Source organism: Bombus vancouverensis, chromosome 1 (genome assembly GCF_051014615.1).
Source record: "Bombus vancouverensis nearcticus chromosome 1, iyBomVanc1_principal, whole genome shotgun sequence".
In the NCBI taxonomy this organism is placed as follows: Eukaryota; Metazoa; Arthropoda; class Insecta; order Hymenoptera; family Apidae; genus Bombus; species Bombus vancouverensis.
In genome coordinates, this window is record NC_134911.1 from 19729684 (window position 1) to 19750259 (window position 20576).

The 20576-nt window shown below is 34.8% G+C and overlaps 1 protein-coding gene across 1 annotated transcript in view; it reads right to left on the reverse strand.

The window, feature by feature from the left end:
- Positions 1-20576, reverse strand: part of p130CAS (Serine_rich_CAS and FAT-like_CAS_C domain-containing protein p130CAS) — a 167608-nt gene that overhangs the window by 10654 nt on the left and 136378 nt on the right. Inside the window, exons 4-5 of the mRNA XM_076622248.1 lie at positions 8258-8384; positions 2566-2866 (exon numbers count right to left, since the gene is read on the reverse strand). Coding sequence (XP_076478363.1) covers positions 2566-2866; positions 8258-8384 — 428 coding nt within the window. The remainder of the gene's footprint in view (positions 1-2565; positions 2867-8257; positions 8385-20576) is intronic.

Genomic DNA, 20576 nt, shown 5'->3' on the forward strand with positions numbered 1-20576 from the left:
TATTATATCGCTTGAAAATGATCGATGTCCTTTTTTTTCTCCATTCTGTACAGGTGTACAAAGCGTGTAAAGTAAAACATTTTCGACTAAAAGAAAAAAAAGAAAGAAAAAAGAATAAGTAAATTCTAACGGAAAATCGTAAAGGAGACTATGACGAGCGTCATTCTATTTTTTTTTTTTTTTTTTCTAAACCGTAAATGGAACCGATTTCTCCGAAACTGCAGTAGGAATGACCGCTGTTGGCACCGGTCCGGTATTTAAGCTCGAGCTTCTCGAAATAAATCACTTCCTAGCAGCTGTATGTCTCGTTACGCTAGCGAACGTATAAAGTTCAACGTACTCGATGTTGATGCCTCGGCATAGTCATCAGATAGCTGCCGTAACGAAAAGGAAATGCTAAAACCTGGTTTAACGAAATACTAAAACTTCAAAAGCTCGAAAGGGATACGGTTTAATTTAAGGTGCACGTTCCATTAGAATGGATTAGCTACGAGTAAAGAATTTTAGGGTTTCTGGACGTTGTTCACGGTTATGCGAAGAAGTAAAATGCTAAATATAAAGATAATGGCTCGTGTCTGCTACTCACTGTTGAAACCTGTACAATGTACATAAGTTTTCTTTATTTAGACTCGTAGCGAATGTTTATGTTAGCATAATTTCTGATGATATTTGTGATCTAACGATGATTCTCCGTTATTTGTAAATTATAATTAACGATTATATTTCATATTCTCGTCATTTTGATATTTTTAAATTTATAACGAAGGAAAATTGTGTTTTTATTAGAAGATAGACGATTCTGCTCGGATTATTTATTTTTGATATATCGATAAGTTTTTGTGCCATTATATATTGTTAATTTTATATATTATTATCATATACGTTGAAGGAACACGAAACTTGATTTTTATTTTGCATTCAGTTTGCGAAAAAACGTTATTTTTATCTAGAATCAGTGAAAGAATTGCAAGTAGAGTGAGATTTTTGAAATATTTCAGTGAATTCTTTTCATTCGAGTTCGTATATCGAATAACACACGCTAGGAAAACTAAACAGAACTTTAATCGACAGAGTATACAAATTAAAATTCACGGTTATTAAGCAACGACATTTTTTCCAAGCGAAGGGAACGTATTGGAAATTTGATTTCTTTTCTGAACAAGAGGTTTTTTTCCTGACAATTTCTTTTTCACTCTGCGATATAGAAACAAGCGCATTTAGAGTTCAAAGAAATCTTTGTATTCTAAAAAATGGTAGAAATTTATGCAGAGATGAATCTCAAGTTCGTTAAAACATTATGTTTTAATTAAAAATTATTTTAACCGTTGTAACTTCGTATTTTCCAACGTTAGCGCGTTATAATTATTCTCCTCCGTTGAAATACACAATTATGCGTTCAATTCGTTTTAAACAACGAAGCAGATAATCCCCATTGATTTCAGTTTTATTTAAATGCAAATTTTCCTGCAATTATTGGCTGAAACAGTGATTTTAATGATAAATAACAGTGAAAAGAGAGGAAATAGGGTCAATTTCCGATTAAAGAACACTTTTCCGAGGGATTTTCTAATAATAAATATCACGTTAATTTACTGTTATATTAAGCTAGACTACGTTGATTAAATGTTTTTTCACTTTCTCGCGGAGAATTAATAGCAGCAGAATTTAATTAGATATCTTTTAATCTTCTACGAGCTCAAAAAGGCGTATTATTCTCTTTTATAAAAGAGATAGGAAAAGAATAAAAAGAAGAATATTAAAATAACCAGTTTCTAACATTTTATATATATGTCACCATGTAGTAAAATGCTCCTTGTCTTTCAAATATGCAAGCCATTGTAATCTAATAACTTATTAACCGACTAATCTGCAAATGTGTATTTATTTTTAATAAAACTAACCTTAAGCTTTAGTGCATTATGTTTCCCTTGCAAATACATAGAAATACACGTATTACTATTACTCAGAATTGATAAAAAAAAAAGGGAAAAAATGAAAAGTAACATATCCATATTCTTCTCAATTTAGCTGATTACTTTATCCAATGAAGAAACTTCATGGATTCCAGTTACGATTACGATATCATGTACGACATTATCTTACAAAAGATATTATTATGCATCTATTTTCGTTTTCAAGAAAAAATTCAATTATTTTTTCCTATCCACAAATAGATGAAAAATTTACGTGTCAACGGATTAACCGAAACGTCGTCTTAACAAACGATCCCTCTAAATCTCCAATGAGACGTACATCCCATCGAACAACAACGAAAAAAAAAAAAGAAAAAAAAGACATCTTGCAAAAGATATCGTGCGTCTACTTTCACTACTATAGCTAAGCTTTTACTATAAAAAAAAAAAAAAAAAAAATTAAAATGATCACACCTCCATGGAGTGATCCTCACTGATAACTAGAAGAGAAATTTCTTCCTGAGGAGTGAATCGAATCATCATTTACCAAACGATCGCCCTGTACTATCTATCAGACGCTAATCCTGTTAGACAACGATAAAATAAAAGATCCGCTTGTCTAGCCATCGTATATCCTCTAGAGATCACGTACCGATTCGATCCGCTGAGGGATCCATCGTTGGTGAGGCTGGAGGCCGAGCTGCTAGGGGTAAGGGGTTGCAATGGTCTGGGCACGTCGTAGCAATCGAGAGGCGTCACGCCGGATCCTCCAGAGCAGTTGGAATTCGGTGTGCAGGAGGTAGGTGGCCTGGGGATGTCGTAGCACGAGGGTGCCGGACTTGGACTGCTCGCTGGCGATGGAATCACGGGGACAGCTCGTGGTGGCACGTCGTAACATTCGTTCGCGTCGCCACCGTTGTCCACGGAACTTCTGCTGCCAGTTGTGTATCGTCCTGCACACGCATATTCGCCAGAAAATTAATTTCAAGGCAAAATAAATAGTAAAATGTTGAGAATTTGGTTTTGTGATTGTAACGCATTTTATGTCTAAGCCTGAACGATTTTGGTTCGATATAACGTTCAGGCGTTTCCCATACTCGTTTCAGTTTCAGATTTTCGTATTACAGCGCCAAGATGCTTCTAAACGAGATTTCCATCTGTCAGTAGAAATTCGTATTTCAAGTCTGACGTTTATAGGACGTCTTCCCTTCAGATCAGATGTTTGTGACGAAAGATCGCGAAGCAGTGTTGCTCCATACTCGTCGGTCTATTCTTATTATTGTACATTTGTAACTTTTGTATACAGCGGTGTGTTTATAAATAGGGAAAGTTCTTACAGCAAATTCATAAATTTTGGAATTCATTTTTCTCGAAAACGTGGCTTCAAAAGTGAAAGAAGTGTTATTCTATATTTACAATTTCTTACTGCGTGTACAGCGATCTTTGGCTAATTGTTCGTTTCTGTGCAAGAAATTAGCCAAGTTCGCGTATACTTGACGATCTTTCAAACTTGACGAGACTGGAGAAAAGAAAGGATTTTCAGTTTTCAGAGATTAATGCACGTTTTCACTCACAGACGTGTATATCCTCTCTACAATCGACTTATTTTCTTATACAAACGGTACCAGGAAATTTATTTTCTTACGCGTCGCTATATTATCTGTAGTTTTTTTATACTTTACACGTCGAAATTACCTCCAATAGCGAATATACACCTGCATAATTAACACTGACCTAAGACGATCGATGTGCGTACTTCCAAACCTCTTGCAAGAGGAAAGAAAAACTCAAAAAACGTCACAGATATCCAAACTTCCGATTATCTGATCTAAACTGCAATAAATAACTAATACTAATACCAATAACGATAAAAATAATACTAAATAACTGATACTATAGCACGACTAATAACGTATAATAATTATTACTTTCTGAATGCAACATAATCTATTCGCTGCTAAATTTATTGCCTATTAGAAACAGATACGATATCGTCAATTTATTTACTAAATATCCGAACAATCGAGATACCATTGTTCTCGGTAGGCGAATTTTTCAAACGACTCGTTGCGGACGAACGAGGTTAGTCGGTCGATAGGAGAACCGTGACAGGATCAGCGATCTTTCACTCCACAGATTGGTTAAGGTCCCGCGAGATAGCTTTGTAATTTCCTACGTTAATGGCCCACGATCGCGGAATGTCCCGGATACGTTGATTCGTGAAAGGAACCAGCAGGCTATTTTTCTTCGATCATCCGAGATAAATAGCCCCGGTACCGGACACGCGAATACGCACAAATAAGATAGCACACGGTACATCTTCTTCTTCATCGTCCGTAACAAATGGAATACAATAGCTGCGATTCCTTTCAGCGATTGTAGCAATTTTCTTGTATCGTTCGAATACAATTACGCGACAGTTTTTGATCTTGTCTCGACAGAACTGACTTGGTTGTTGACTTCGTTTTGCTCGTAGCATGAAAATTATTTGAAGATCGAAATAGTTTTTAGCGTAAGAAACGCAATTTTCTTTTAGTTTATTTCTTTTTCCTCAAACTTTATTTCAACAACTTTATTTCTCAAAAACTACTTCTCTCAACGTAACGTAGAGAATTTTTATGATTTTGTAAAATGTCTGTTAAATATTGATAACGTAAAGTGGACTCGTATGGATTTATCGATTTATTGAAAAATTCGAAAGTCATATTTTCTGTTTTTTTATGGGGCAGAAGTTTTAAAATTCAGTAGGCTACGAACCAATCGCGTATCGCGTCAAAACATTTTTCTACCTTTTTTTTTTTTTTGCTTCTATCATTTTCGTGTAACTTCGATTTTTACGATACTTCCTGGATTCATTATCTGTTCTTAAAACATCCTCGTTTTCGAAGTTGACAGACTAACAAATAATAGAAAAGCTCGCGATCTGCAATTTATCTCAGCTTTGAATAATATTCTAATAAGCGATTGTTGATCGTTTTATTTATTATTGCTACGTGACAACTACGTGAGAAAATGACGATTATATTTACGAATATCCTGTGACATCCTTCAGTAAATATTAGAAAATGCAACGTAACAATCAATCATTTAGTACGAACAAAGAATTTCTGGCAAAAAGTATACGAAACATGAAAACGTCCATCTACGAACAATAAATAAATAAACTTCTACAGGTTTCTACAACTTCATAAACTCGTTTCGTATGTCTAAGGAAGTAAACGTATCGAAACATGAATTTCCTGGAGTTCCTGTAACGTTTTCCTCTTTTTAACTACAATTTCCGTACAATAAATAAATTAAAATAATTACACCCTTCGGTAAATATTAGAAAATGCAACGTAACGATCAAACATTTAGTACGAACAGAGAATTTCTGGCAAAAAGTATACGATACATGAAAGCGTCCATCTACGAACAATAAATAAATAAACTTCTACACGTTTCTACAACTTCATAAACTCGTTTCGTATGTCTAAGGAAGTAAACGTATCGAAACATGAATTTCCTAGAGTTTCTGTAACGTTTTCCTCTTTTTAACTACAATTTCCGTACAATAAATAAATTAAAATAATTACACCCTTCGGTAAATATTAGAAAATGCAACGTAACGATCAAACATTTAGTACGAACAGAGAATTTCTGGCAAAAAGTATACGATACATGAAAGCGTCCATCTACGGACAATAAATAAATAAACTTCTACAGGTTTCTACAACTTCATAAACTCGTTTCGTATGTCTAAGGAAGTAAACGTACCGAAACATGAATTTCCTAGAGTTTCTGTAACGTTTTCCTCTTTTTAACTACAATTTCCGTACAATCTCTTCAAAGCTCTTTTGCTTTGTAACCGAGCGTATGCTGTCTGTGTGTGTGTGTGTTCCGTATCGGTGCAGTAAAAATTTTTCCAAGTATTTCTACATTATTGATCTCTCGATATAACACCGATGATACAAGCTGAAAGTTTTTATCGTAAATATTGCAACATTGCGTATACGTACATTCACGAGTCGATATGTGGTTTTTCGAATGGAGATGGAAATCGTGTTCGCAATAGCGCCGTTTAATGAAAGAAATCGGCGAATAACATCGACGTGCTATCGATTCTCAATAAACGCTCTCTATGGAAATATCTTGTTTTCAACCGAATACCCAGCAATAAAGGTATAATGGCCGATTAAACGGATTAAAAAGATCGCTTTGTCGTGATATCTGTACATATCTAAATCTTCTCGATATACAGGATGAGCCAGCTGAAGAAAACCACTTAAATATCTCCTTTGTTGCTAATGTCATGAAAAATGTAAGACGATTTGAACGATTTTCAATTCCCAGGTGAGAAAAAGTTTTCGATTGGCTCCTTTTTGTTCCAATTTTTTCTTTTTTTTTTCAAGGTCATTGTCGTATTTTAATATAGGAAACGCGTGTCCGTTTCTGTTGCATCGTGTCACGGACGAGAAAGTACATTTGAATATGCCTGAACCATGAGCTTCGAATGACCTTAGACACCAAGAGGATGATGACATTGTACGACGATGTTAGGATCTGAACTTACGATATGCCACTCTATTTGTTCGATGCAAATTACAAGCCGTCCGCTTCTTTATCAAATACTTGGATCGTTTTCCAGCATTTTAGACCAAATACTTTGTGTTTCTTTTTTATTCTTTTTTGTCTCTTTCTTGAAATTTGCAATTTCATAGTTACACGGAAGATTATTTTCCAATTTCGAGGTCGTGGAACTTCGTTGACCCGGCAAAGAAGCAAATAAGAGTCGAGAGTTAAATAGACAACTGACGGAAAGAAATTTCAATTGTCGCGAAATTGTAAATACATTTTTATTTTATTGTTACGTACGAAGGGCCGAAAGAAAGCGCGATAAAGTGAAAACTACGATGAACGTTGAACTTCAATGGAGAAACGCGTATATGCTTCTACAATAAACGTTAAATAATAGGAAAGAAACATTCGCTTTTATATCTATATCGTTTTCGAAGAAAAATGCCTTTCAAACAATTTTTCACCACTTTTCCACTCCTTTGTACAGTTACTCTCTGACGCAGTATCGGAATATAAGTATAATATTCCAGAATAAATGTAATAATTCTGATTGTTCTGTTAATGACAAAAACATGCGATAAACTGCTCTATTTTTTTATAATTTTTTCCATCGGAGATGAAGCGAGAAAAGTTACCAATTTCAAAGATACTAATTGAAAAATAGATCTTCTATATTTGGCATAATTTTATATTCTCTTTGTATTTTCTGTGTTCTATTTAGCATATTTCTAAGTATGAAATGAGATTCGTACGAAAAGCATAATAGATAGATGAACAATTATTCCATTCGTTGAAATCGTTCGATACTTCCTGTTGCACACGCGTGCTAAAACAACATCCGGTGCGCAATTTTAATAAAACGCACGCGACCGTAAACGAGATTCTGTATGAAACAAGAAGAATACAAATATATGTAAATCTATTACGAAAATTATGAATAATGTTTATTCGAAACGAAATAATTAACATTATTCTCTAATATGAATTCTTTATGCAACTTTAATCATTTCATGATACTAAAATCAATATTTGTCCGTACATTTACTCGCGGAGTGATGTTAATTGAAAAGTATGCAATCGCGCTGTACCTCCAGTTTAGTTCTGTTTAACTAAAACGTTTCAATTGGAATTCACGTTAACAGAACGATCAGAATATAAAATAACAGAGTAATCTCTGTATGAATAAAACGACGAGTACACTAAAATATTATAAAAATATTATAAAATATTACAAAATGTTACAAAATATTATATTATTAAATATTACAAAATATTATAAAAATACTATAAAAGAAATAATTTTATTCGAATACAAAGTACCGTTCGCTGGAAATTTTGCAATGCCTCGTTAAAGTATCAATTTATATTTTGTACAAATTTCTCACACACGAATAAAGTTAATTCTTATATTCTTATTTTTATATCAACTTTTATACTAATCATAAACAATATATATACGTATACATTACGTATACGTATACAAACGTATACATTATTCGAATGAAAAATTAAGCAATATAATTTGAATAATTTAAATCAAAGTTACTCTTCAGCAAGTGAAATTATCTGTTTCTATCCAGCTTTTTATTTATTCATATTACATTTATTAAAAAGCCACGTCATGAATTAAAGATTAAATAGCGTGACTACATGCAAATGTATACGTAAGGACGTTTCATTTGAGAAACACATTTCCACGCAATTTTCAGCGTACACTCTATGAAACTATTGAAGTTGCTACGTCGCGATCGAATCGTTGGAGAATAAAACGAAGGGTTGCTACGCACCTGAGTTGTGTAAATGCTCGTTATTCGAATTCAAGGGTGAATCGTGCCTGGAGGGTGGAGCAGGACTTCCTCGGCTCGCTGGAAGATCGTAAAGGTACACGTCGCCGCATTTCTGTGGCGTTACCACCTGCGCAAAAAATCATCAAACGCTCGTTAATAATCGTTCAAAGATCAAAAGATTATCGACATGTACGTTGGGTTTTTCCTTGACACGTCGATACCTTTGTTTAAATCTATGCAAATTTTCTCATTACGAATAATTAAGCGCTCGTTTGCCATTTTCTCTTATTTTCCGAATACTTTGCAAACCTATATTTAAAATATAATATTTCTATAAAATATCTAATGTACATAATTTAATATCTAGTAATATAGGCTTTTATCTTAGTCTTAAGAAAATAGAACGTCAAAAAGCACCGAGGAAATGAAGATTTTGTATCGAAATTCTGGTTAATATATTCAGATATTTATATTTATGGAAGCTATTCTCGTTATAATTACGCGCTGAATGCAAAACACGTTTCAATCGACTGCTCCTTTATTTCTCTTCGGTTTAATATTTGCGACGTTGTGAATAATAATTTGCGAAGATGTTGTTTAACGAAACGTTTATTATAGAATTAGTGTTACATATTTCGCGAATTCAACTGGTATAGATAAAAGCGGAACGTAAATCCGCTCTAATAATCCTAAATGGAAATGTAACCTCGGGTAGCACATGCATGTATTCTGATTATCAGAATGAAAATGTTTTGCTGAACGTTACGAAAATGTTGTATATCTTCCAAATCGATTCGTTACTAGTCCATTAAACCATTCGCTTAATTAAGCAATGAACTATGCACGACAGATTGATAAATGATGTCTAAATTATATGAATTCATACTGACGATTTATTTCAGAATGCATATCTTTCATCAATATCTGGAAAACATAGTAAACTGAATTGTATAATTATATTATCAACGGTAAAATGGAAAAACTACATGTGCATACATTACAGCGATAAAAAGATATACATTTTTCATCAACGGCAATGATTTATTAAGCTTTTTTTAATAGATTGCTTGAATGGTCATTTTTACGAAAAGCCTAAAATTAGAAGAATACAGAAAATTAGAAGATTTTTGGAATGAAGAAAAAATTAGAATTTGGAAAAATTCCTTTCAATCTGCTTATTATTATTAATTTACAGGAATACAAGAAACTCTTCTTGCGCTCAGTTTCATCGATAATTATGCTAGTTTATGTATTATTCGTTATGAAATACGCCACTATGTCGCTGATTGTTATTATACGTTAATTAATAACATCGAAAATATATCTATTCGCTAAAAAATAAAAATCCCGCTAATTTTTACAGGTTTCACGTGTTTACCATAAATAAGATGAAAAATTGCTGTTCAAGATTAAATTTCACTTCTCATTTTCTTTGTCACGCTGAACGAAGAAAAGATTCAATATTTATGCAATCTCGTAAAATCACATAAAATCCAAAATGAATCAAGGTGAGGGAGATTTGCTTCAAAAATTGAAGACGATATTATTCCAAGAAAATGTAAAGTCGTTCGAGAGAAAATTGTTGGACGGGATCAGAGCGCAGCAAGGAAGAGGAAAGTCTGGCAGGGAAAGTATCTTCGAGAAGTTTAAATCGAGATCTGTCGCGAGAACACGCGGATTATCTTCGTCAATTTAAACGGTAGACGTCTGCAGCGCGTTGTTAATGAATTTATCAAGGCTAGTGCCAATCAGCCGCTGCTCCGTTTCTCGATTTCGCAAAGTAGGCCCCGAGGAACTTCTTCAACTTTTTATCCCCGTCGAAAGCTTAATTGCAATACCCTGTTAATTGAGTTTTCTCGCAGCAATGAACGGACCCCTTCGACACTTCGATCTCCTTCGAGATACAACAATCCTCCATCAGGTTTCTATGAAACGTTGCGGAAAATTAAGCGAAGAAATTGGAAATGTAGACAATAAGGTAAAACAGGAAACAGAAAGCAAGGAAATAATTTATATGACTTGTACATTACTTTAATTAAATGTACCGTGACAGACGAAAGAAGGTTTATAAAATGAGAAGTATAAGACACCATAATTTTGCAAAATCGATTTATATCGAATAGAAGACTGCACTAGACATTTTTTATCATATTGGTTAACGAAGGTTACTAAAATTTATAGTGTGTCAATTTTGAACTTTATTTCATCCTGTATGATATATTGACGAAACTAAGTCCGGTTACAGACTTATTTAAAGAAATATTTCACACGTAACGACCTAATAAAATTCGTAAGAAATAGAACTTTGCCATTGTGTCTATATATGTATGTATGTATAGTTGTAACGAATCGGTGTATTAGGAACAGATTCTTTTTTCTCTTGATTGTCCAGATACAGTCTAGATATTAGGTTGTTCGAAAAGTTTCTTTCTTCTACGAGGAAATAATAAACGCACAACATTTTTTGTTTCATGTTATTTTATTAAATTACGATCCATTCTGTTGCAACAGAACATACATATTAATTCGATGAAATAATATAAAACAAAAAAACGTTGTGCATTTATTATTTGCCTATAAAACGAAAGAAACTTTTCGGACAATCCAACGCATAAAAATAATGGTAAAATTTGAAAAATTATCGTTGCAAAAATATTTAACAAGTGGATTGATGGGATTATCCAAGTAAAAGAACGAAATATTTACTGTTAGAAAAATTTACTCTTAGTAAAATGAAGGGAACTGAATATCTAACAGATTTATGTCGTAGTATTTTTTTTTACGATGTATTTATATACGATTTTTATAGATCGTTGGAAGCATCGATAAAACCTAATAAATTAAAGAGCTGTGGGTGGAATATATTCGTAAGCCTAAATTTTTACGGGCTGTCGATCCATAAAGCTGCATTTGTAAAGTTGTCGACATTAATCTGCGCAACCTATAAACCCGTGCACCGTGAAATCCTTTTAAATGTACAGAGGCCGAATGAAACGTTAATTGAAACGGCCGGTAGTGTACGATTAAAATCTAGTTCGATCTGGAGAGAACAAAATTCGATTTACGCCTTGCGATTCGCGTCATGATTTCACTTCCGATAAAAATCACCACTTTGTGTCGCGTTGTCTTTCGTAAGTCAGTTAATTGCGAGAAGAAAAAAAGTAACGCGAAACCTTGCAGAAATTAAAAAACGTTTCCTCCTTCTTTCCTTATTTTCATTTCTGTTTTTAAGAAAAGAAAGAGATGATTAAACAATAGCAGAAATTCCAATTTTATCTACGATAAATATAATAATCAAATAAGAAGATATTTTAACCAATAAATGCAATTATTCATGCCACATGTAAAAACGTAAGAGACGCTTAAAACGGTAGATCCAAATATTCCACAATTAAACTTAAGATACAACTATATTCCGATCTAAAATCAAGCACAATTATGATAATTCTAATCAAAACTCAAGCACACACACCATAATGCTACCATATAAACGATGAAAGTTTACAGTTGACTCACAGTATCAACAAAAATCTTCAATTCCCTTAAAGAAGAAAAAAGAAAAAAAAACAAATCCTCGAAACTACTTAAATAAACTACTTAATTCCTTGAATAAAAACCCCTATGACGTATCAAAACATTTTGATTCAGCCTCAACGTATTTAGTATCCTCCTCGGAATAATTTAAAGGCGTAGCCTGTCCCAATTACTCACAGTATCAACAAAAATCTTCAATTTCCTTAAAGAAGAAAAAAAGAAGAAAAAAAAGAAAGAAACCCTCGAAACTACTTAAATAAACTACTTAATTCCTTAAATAAAAATCCCTATGACGTATCAAAACATTTTGATTCAGCCTCAACGTATTTAGTATCCTCCTCGGAATAATTTAAAGGCGTAGCCTGTCCCAATTACTCACAGTATCAACAAAAATCTTCAATTTCCTTAAATAAGAAAAAAAGAAGAAAAAAAGGAAAGAAACCCTCGAAACTACTTAAATAAACTACTTAATTCCTTAAATAAAAACCCCTATGACGTATCAAAACATTTTGATTCAGCCTCAACGTATTTAGTATCCTCCCTCGGAATAATTTAAAGGCGTAGCCTGTCCCAATTACGTCAAACGTTCTGTATGACAGTTGCGTTAGTTTGTATCTGTGTGCTACGTGTGTACGAGTGGATACGCGGACACACGCCTGCGTTCGTTTCGACCAGTGAACCGCGATGCTGAACCAAGAGAAAATGCAATTTCGTCGGCAAAACGCGAGCGGAAAAGGGGATGAAACGAGAGGAGAGAGTATGTTGTAGAGAGACACAGAGGGTAGGGGGTGAGATAGTAGAGGGATGCATCTCTCTGGAGCGCAATCTCCGAGCTCATCGTTCGTTGCTTTACAATAATAGAGGCTCTTCAATTCTTGCGTTATACATAAGCGTGCTACAATTTTTATTCTTTCTTCTATCGTGGCTCATGGCCCACGCGACGACTAAGACTTGTCCTCGTTGAAATACGTATATACCATGGATTATTAAACTTATGAAGGTATATTAGACACAATATATTGTACGAAAGAAGAACGATGCCTTTTCTTACTGTTTCTGGTTCGCAGTGTGTTCGATCGAAGATAGTCGATAAGACAGCGCGCGAAAGCAAAATGGTAGTAGCGTTCTTTGTCGTAGATGCGATAGAAAGTGGAACAAAAGACGGTACGGTTGGCGGTTAATGCTGTGGAAACTTTGCGGACAAAAGAGAGGTGCTACTTTATACATCAAAGCTGTAGTTTTTGCAAGTTGCTAAAAAGACTCGGTTTCTTACACTTTTATATCGTCAGTTTTATATTATATTATGATAATCCCGTAATTAATAGTAAGTTTCTATATTTTTAATAGCTTCAATTTTCTACAATTCTACAATTATTTGCAGAGGTAGATTGTTGAAAATTCTTCGTTCGATCTTTCGAGTGTCGAAGCTTTGTTTCTGTTTGTTACTTGTTAACTTGGAATTTTATTGGATTTCATAAATGAAATTCCCGATTAAATGAAATGATATTATTGAAAATATTTATCCTGTCAATTTAGGACTCTGCAGTTAGAAGTAGTAATAGATTCAGTTGATAAGAATCACAGCGAATATCGTAATAGCGAAAGAAAGTCAGCAATATTTTTAGCTGACCTCGGACATGCTTGCGAGTCTTTTTATCGTTCTAGCATCGATTGGCAAGGCTGCACAAAAACTCAAAGGTACAACATCTAACGAAAGCTGTAATGAACGTGGCATTACGGGCACAAAATTACAGTAGCTTTAACACGAGCGTGTCTATATCTATTTTTCTTCCTTCTACCTCTTCCAACTTTTCATTTAGCAGTTACAGATAGGATCTTGCGAAACGGATTTAGTCCTTGTATATTCACCTTACGTTTAAAAAATGAGCCATAAAATTGCTCTAGAATGTCTGAGAAAACATTTATTTAGATATAATCAACGATACGTTCCAGTTTCTACAATGTTAAATTATTTACAAGAAAAATCAATATTACGTAATATGCAATATAAAAATCACCGTTCAACTACTCGTAAGTCACACCTTCTCCTATTTGTTCGATTGATTGGAAAATGATACCTGCGATCAACTGCTTTATTTTCCAGCCAATTAAATAATTATCAACAGCAGAGCATAATTTCTGTCCAGGAACTTTACACAAAAGCCTTTGCTAAAATTCACAAAATGCTTTCTAATTGTAAATTCTAAAAGAAAACAAGTCCCAATACAAGTACGAATCAAGCAAATCCCATAGAATATTCGGAACGTTAGCTCCAACCTTTATTCCCATTTTATTCCTCTAAAAGTGAACATCAGCAAACAGAATAACATTTCAATTGCGATCCTATATTTCATAAATCGAACGGTATCACTCTGAAGAACAGGAGAGAGATTGCCGATATTCTTTTTTTATTCAAGCTTATAAATAATCTCGTCGATTGCCCCTCGGTTTCTTCAGCTTATAACGTATGTTCGTGTTCTTCGCGTGATACTACAGTTTCCCGCATTGTATTCTTCCCGAGCGATATTAGAAACAGCGACCTGATTACCATAGTATGCAATACTCTGGTCTAGTTGATGTCTTTTCTATATCCTTTCACGACATTCGACGTCCCGTGTTTCCCATATTTAACGCTTAACGTAATATCTTTTTGTATCAGTTTATGCATTCCTGTTCTCTTCTAACTTACGTAACTTAGCTTTTACTATCGTGCAATGAGGTTAACGTCCATTAATAAATAAATAAATAAATAAATACTACTTCGTTCTCGTTCGATCGAATTATTCCAGCGGCTGTCTCAACGAGGTATCAAAATCTATCGAAGCTCGTAGACGCGACGAACTGGCAATTAGCGATTTTCCAGCCGCCCGACCCCATTGTTTCAAGTAAACCAACCTCTCTTCCATCAAGAGGTAGCCCGAGAGTCTTCGATCAGTCGAAAAGGAGGACAACAACAGGCGAGAGTCGGTTGCAGGAGGCCTAATATCCTGCCAGAAGTATCCACGAGAATGTGGGTCAGTCCTTATCGTTGCGTCGGCGTGCCAACCCTCGAAATAACAGACTGCCACACCCCTTTCGCCCGGAACGTAGCTCGGTTAACTCTCCCTAGGGAGGACTCGTCATCGATAAACCGTGATCGAACCTCGACCGCAAATCATTTCGGCCCCATTTCATTCACCGATCATGCCTGATCGGTTGCTATGGCGATACGTTCCGACGTTTCTCCAAAACGACTGAAAAGAGACTGACAAAAAAACGCCTGCAGAGTTTGCGTTTCGAATTCATTTCATACATGCGTTTTTTCTCTGTTCCTCTCCTTTTTCTTTTTTTTTTTTTTATCATTGTTTCATGCGCCAACAGCTTTGTATTTTGATCTTTTCAGCGGATATTTCGGTTGAAAGGCAAAGTGTAAGAGGATATGTTTCGTGCGCTATGTTGAGTGCAGCGGGTGGCTTTTTCACGAAGTTTAAAATTGTTTGATGCACGTTTGGCTCTAGAATTTTTTTGGCGAGGAGATTAAAATCCGTTCTCTTTTTCGGATATTGGTTTCGTACGAAAGAGATCGTAGTTTGGATTTAGCATGGATTTTCTATTTATAACGAGTCGGCTTTGTGACACAGAAACTAATTTAGAAGTGAAAAATTATACAAATGAGATAGACTACGAGGACCGTATTCAGTTCTAATGACTGTTCTAACGTTTCACACGAATTTGCTATGTTATGTGTCGATGGTTTTCTTCTTTGAGGAACTTTTTCTACGATTATCACATGTACATATGTACGGAACATAATGTAAGACTATTAGTGAATAACTTAACATTGAAATGCCACAAAAAATATTACCTTAAATTATCTTTAAGAAGTAAAATATGTCAGTGATAGTAGTATATTTATTAATTTCAGCCGGTCGGCCTTCGAACGAACTTGGTTACATTGCTCTTTGTCCCGTTCGTGTTACATTCTTCCAACCTGCAATCCCTTCAAGAATCTTTCGTTTCGTTGCTCCTATCGCTAATTACTGCTATTCTTATCGCTAATTCTCATTACGCTGAATTTGTTGATCGTTTCGTTTCTCTTGGTTTTAAAATATACTTGTTAGTATGTAGTTTGTACGAATGTTATAAATTTTCCATATTCTTTGAGATATATTCTCTCATTATCTTTTCCATTGTTGGTTTCAACAAATTCTTGAGATAAGCAAAATTTGTTCGATGTATTATGCGCCTCGTTATTTTACATATAAATGCTTCGTAAAAAGTCTGTAAATATCTCAATCGTTTCTGATATTTCATTCACTGCCTAGTATTTAATATTCGATTGGCGTTTTACGTAGCATTTAATTACTTTCACGAGTGTATTTTTCAAATACACAGCTGCTTGGTTACGTGTGATGGCGAATTACTAATGATATTCGACTCGACGGTTTCGTTAAGTGGAAATGCTGCTGACATTAAATAAAACAGGAAACGCATGAAACTCTCGGAAACAAGTTTAATCAAATATTAATGGCTATTTGATTGTATTTTCTCCCGATAAATTTAATATTAAATTCTACCATGGTTTGATATTTATATGTCCGTAATATCATCGATGAATTTATCTTCTTGCATTTTGTTCTTCATGAAAACTACCTGAACTCAATTCTCTCTATCGGTCTTTCATCTTTCGAATTATTACTTTTGTGTTAAAATAGCGTCGAGGTCATCAACGAACTAAATCAATAAACGTTTCACCATCAAATTATCTGCCACATTCTTTCGAAAATCTAACAACGCAAAACAATTCCATTCTGTGTTAAAAGAACATCAAATTCTTGGGCTAACAGTAAGAAAGTGAAATAATAAAAATAATATTCTTCGGCTCTTATATGTTTAATAAACAACTTCTTTGTAAGTTCGCAAATAACTTCTTGCTTTTCCCGAACAACGTGTTTGAACTGTATCATAGTAACTACGACAAATATTCGCACGTACTCTTTTTTCTTCAACGAATCTTTTTCCAGCTTCTATGCATGTCATTTCCACGGTGTCCAATCGAATATTTATGTTCATATGAAAGTACAACTAAACAATACGAAATGTAATATTCCAAGACTCGAGTAAACCGCGTGTAAACGTTACAATAAATACAATTAGCGTGCCAGTACTTCTCGCAACCGCTGTACTTTCGAAACACAACTGAGAGATGATCAAAGAGTTGCGCGCTTGACTCTTCTTCGCCGAAACATCAGCACTAAAATACTAATTGAAATTTGTTCCTAAGTACCAAGGAGGATTTGTTCGGATTTAACGTTCAAAAAATATAAACTAAAAGATATTTCTCGGAACATAGAGGATACGTTCGTGTGCGTAAGCGCATCAAGAGGAACGAATATTCGAGCGTATACAGAGTGGAATAGACTCATCCGACGTACGTACGATTTTCCTGGCCGATTGCAAATTCGATCATGCCTCGTGGCTCGATACACCGTGACTCAGAGCCTTAGCCAATCTGATTACAACCGGTTTACACGAGAATCTCCAGACGAAAATGGAGCGCAGCTTTCCGAGAGGGTGCGTGCGAACAAAGCGAACGAAACCAGATTATCTCTGATTTTCGACTGCGTCCGCGGGCGGATCCATGCGACGAGCTAATTTACGACGCGGAATTAGGTGACAGGATGCATCGTAGGGGAAGATCAATGTCCGGGAGATGCAATGTCAAGTGGAAAAGCGGAAGAGATGCGTCGGATGCGAGGGTAGATTGGATCGTTGTTGTTCGTTTGCGTCTTGTTTAGAAACGATTATAGATGTGATCGAGGATGTCGATGATAATTGACGAATTGAGGTGTGTAGCAAACGATGCTAGTAGCAAAAAGAGGACAAATTTATTATTATGGAATATGAAGGAAATTCTGCAATGAAACATGGCGAAGAAAATTACAACGGTTACACGGTATTGGTACGCACTCTTATTTTCCAACGAAGAGCTTTTTCTACCACGCTCGACATTTCATTTTCGCAGTATCAAAGTTTCGTAGCCACGTGGGAGTGCTATTAAACGATTCGACATTTTTCATATATTTGGATTTAATTAGCGTGTGAGTACTGTAATGACTGTAACAGTGCGCGAATGTACACTGTAACGAATATAATGACGTGGCTTTTTGTAGCCACTGTATAGATACTTAGAAACATAAAATGGTAATGACAAGCGTCCATTGGTACATTTAATTTAATTTCATCAACCAAGAATGTAATGTACGTCTCATGTATACTGGCAATGCTAGAAATTAAATAAATTACCACGAACCTTTTAGTTTCTAAATAATTAATAATTCAATGAACGACGACGAATGGAAATTGTCTCCGAAAAGGAAGACTTGTAATCCTCGATAAAGAACAATTAGCATCAGCATGAATCAAATGAACCGTGTTTCAGTCGGAATCGCTAGCAAAATCGGATGCGCTCATTCGTTACAATACACGTTCCGGATATTTATTCGTCTTGATGCGTTTACGTACACACGCGTACGCGCGTGCATAAGCGTCGTAAATCTTGGTTAGGGTAGGGCCGTGGTCTCATGGGCGTTGCTCGTCATTTATCGAGCAGGATCAACGACATCGTTGGATTAGTAACTCCCCGGTGACGTAGAAGAGAGGCGGCAGCCGCGAAAGGCTTTTCAGCTTCCATTGTACGCCGAGCTTCTGACGAGCCAAGCAAACCGGGGGCCCTCGAGTGCCACTTTATCTATTTGCATGTTCAATTTCGTTCTTTGACGCGGCGACGCGAACGACAGACGCGACAGAATGCCCATTGTTCCGCCGAATGCGACGATGCGATCGTGTTCGTACGATGATCGGAAGTAGCCTGTTTTCGGAGATCGTTTCGAAAGCTTCTTCTGGGAAACGAAGTGATTTCATAGGATTGGCACGATGATAGACAGGATGCGCGAATTCTACGGTTAATTTTAAGCGTTTCACGCTACATGTTGCTTTACGAGACGTTGCAGCTTGATAAATTATCAGCTTGTCGGAAAAGTTTCTTTCGTTTTATTAGAAAATCATGGACGCACAATATTAATTATATAATAATAGAATAATAGAATATTAATTATATAATAATAGAAATGGATCACACCTAATTCAATAAAATAATATAAAACAGCAAGTGCTGTTCATCTATTATCACCTTATGAAACGAAAGAAACTTTTCGGACGACCTAATAGTTGGCCTCTTACTTTAAATCGATACTTTGCCAATTAACTAAGCGATAAATGTGTTTTGTCTGATCTCGCGTTTTAGTACATTGCATCTTCTTTGCCAAACCATCCGAAAAACGTGCTTCTATTATCCATAATTAATGAAAAAAAAATCTTTTTCGCAGGATAAAAAATTCGGCTCCGACAGACATAATACAGCGTGTTTTTTTTTTATTTCATATGACAGATAGCTTTTGGGGAAATTGGGTACGTTTTAATTGGAACGATACTGAGTTTTTTTTTTACAGCAAAAAGGGAGCGTTTTCGGCGGGGAATATTTTTTAATTGTAACGGCGGGCACTTTTTTTAATCGTCGACCTTTTCAGGGTTGAATTGCATTCGATCGCACTGAAGGGCAATTATTCTTATTAATCGTTGATAATAGAGGCACGTTTCTGCTGCTGTTTTTCTCGAAAGATAATACAGCGTTCTAAAATTTGACAAGGTTGGAAATAAAAACATTTGTCGTTTAGTTAATCGATAGCTGGTTAAGGCGTCAAGGTACAGGCTTCTTATTGCGAAGACAAAAAGTTCTGGGATAAAATATCTTGTAATTACAACGAAGAGATAGATGTTTTCAATAAGGAAAGCCATTTCTCAGGGTTAATGTATCGCAATATAGTTAGAAAAAAGTAAAATAAGAATGAAATGGCTGCGTAAATTTCTAGACGTATAATGTTATCGTCAATTGCATTCTTCAATGATCTTATGCGATTCGTTTTGCTCAATTGAAATTATACGATATCAATAAGATAAATTAATAGAAAATAAATAAACCGAACGTTTCTATAGATATCAGAATATTAGATATTAAAATAAATTTGGAGAAAAGAAAAGAAGACATTTTATGTGATAGATGTAAAATATTATGGAGATGTCTGGAAGAGCGAAAAATTATATTTCAAGTATTTAAAGATTTGACATGGAAAAATTTCAAACCATCGATAGTCGAACGCTTTTCTAAGAGCAAAACTTTTCACGAATTACTAAATCTATTGCTCATTTTAATATTACAGTGAAAGTGCTTGGCGAATAACTCATAGCTGAGCAATGAGATGAAACCGTGAAGAATTTATCGCAACAACGCGGCGCCTGTCGGTTTCGTTATAATTGAATGCCATAATATAGAACTTCTTGACCCAGTTACGAAGTTCTATCGGAAATTCCAAAGTTTGCTCTCTGTACATATTAATATTAGATACATCGTTTCACGTGAAGTGCTTTTTCCAAGCAGCTATCTAAAAACTTTTATCCTGCCTTCCGAATTAATTACAACGAATTAAGGCACGTAAATAAATGCTTCTTTCATCGACATTTCACTTTCATCATTTTTAAACGTGTCTTTATTAAGTTAACGTTTATCACTAAAAACTTTCGAGACTTTATGGCGGATCGATAATTTAACCTATCAGATACTCTGAATACTAGAATATGCTTTAATTAATACTTATTAATTATACACATAATTACAATATATATAATAAACGAATTTCACTGTGAATATACAAACTAACGACTACGATACGTGAATTTTATCGAAATA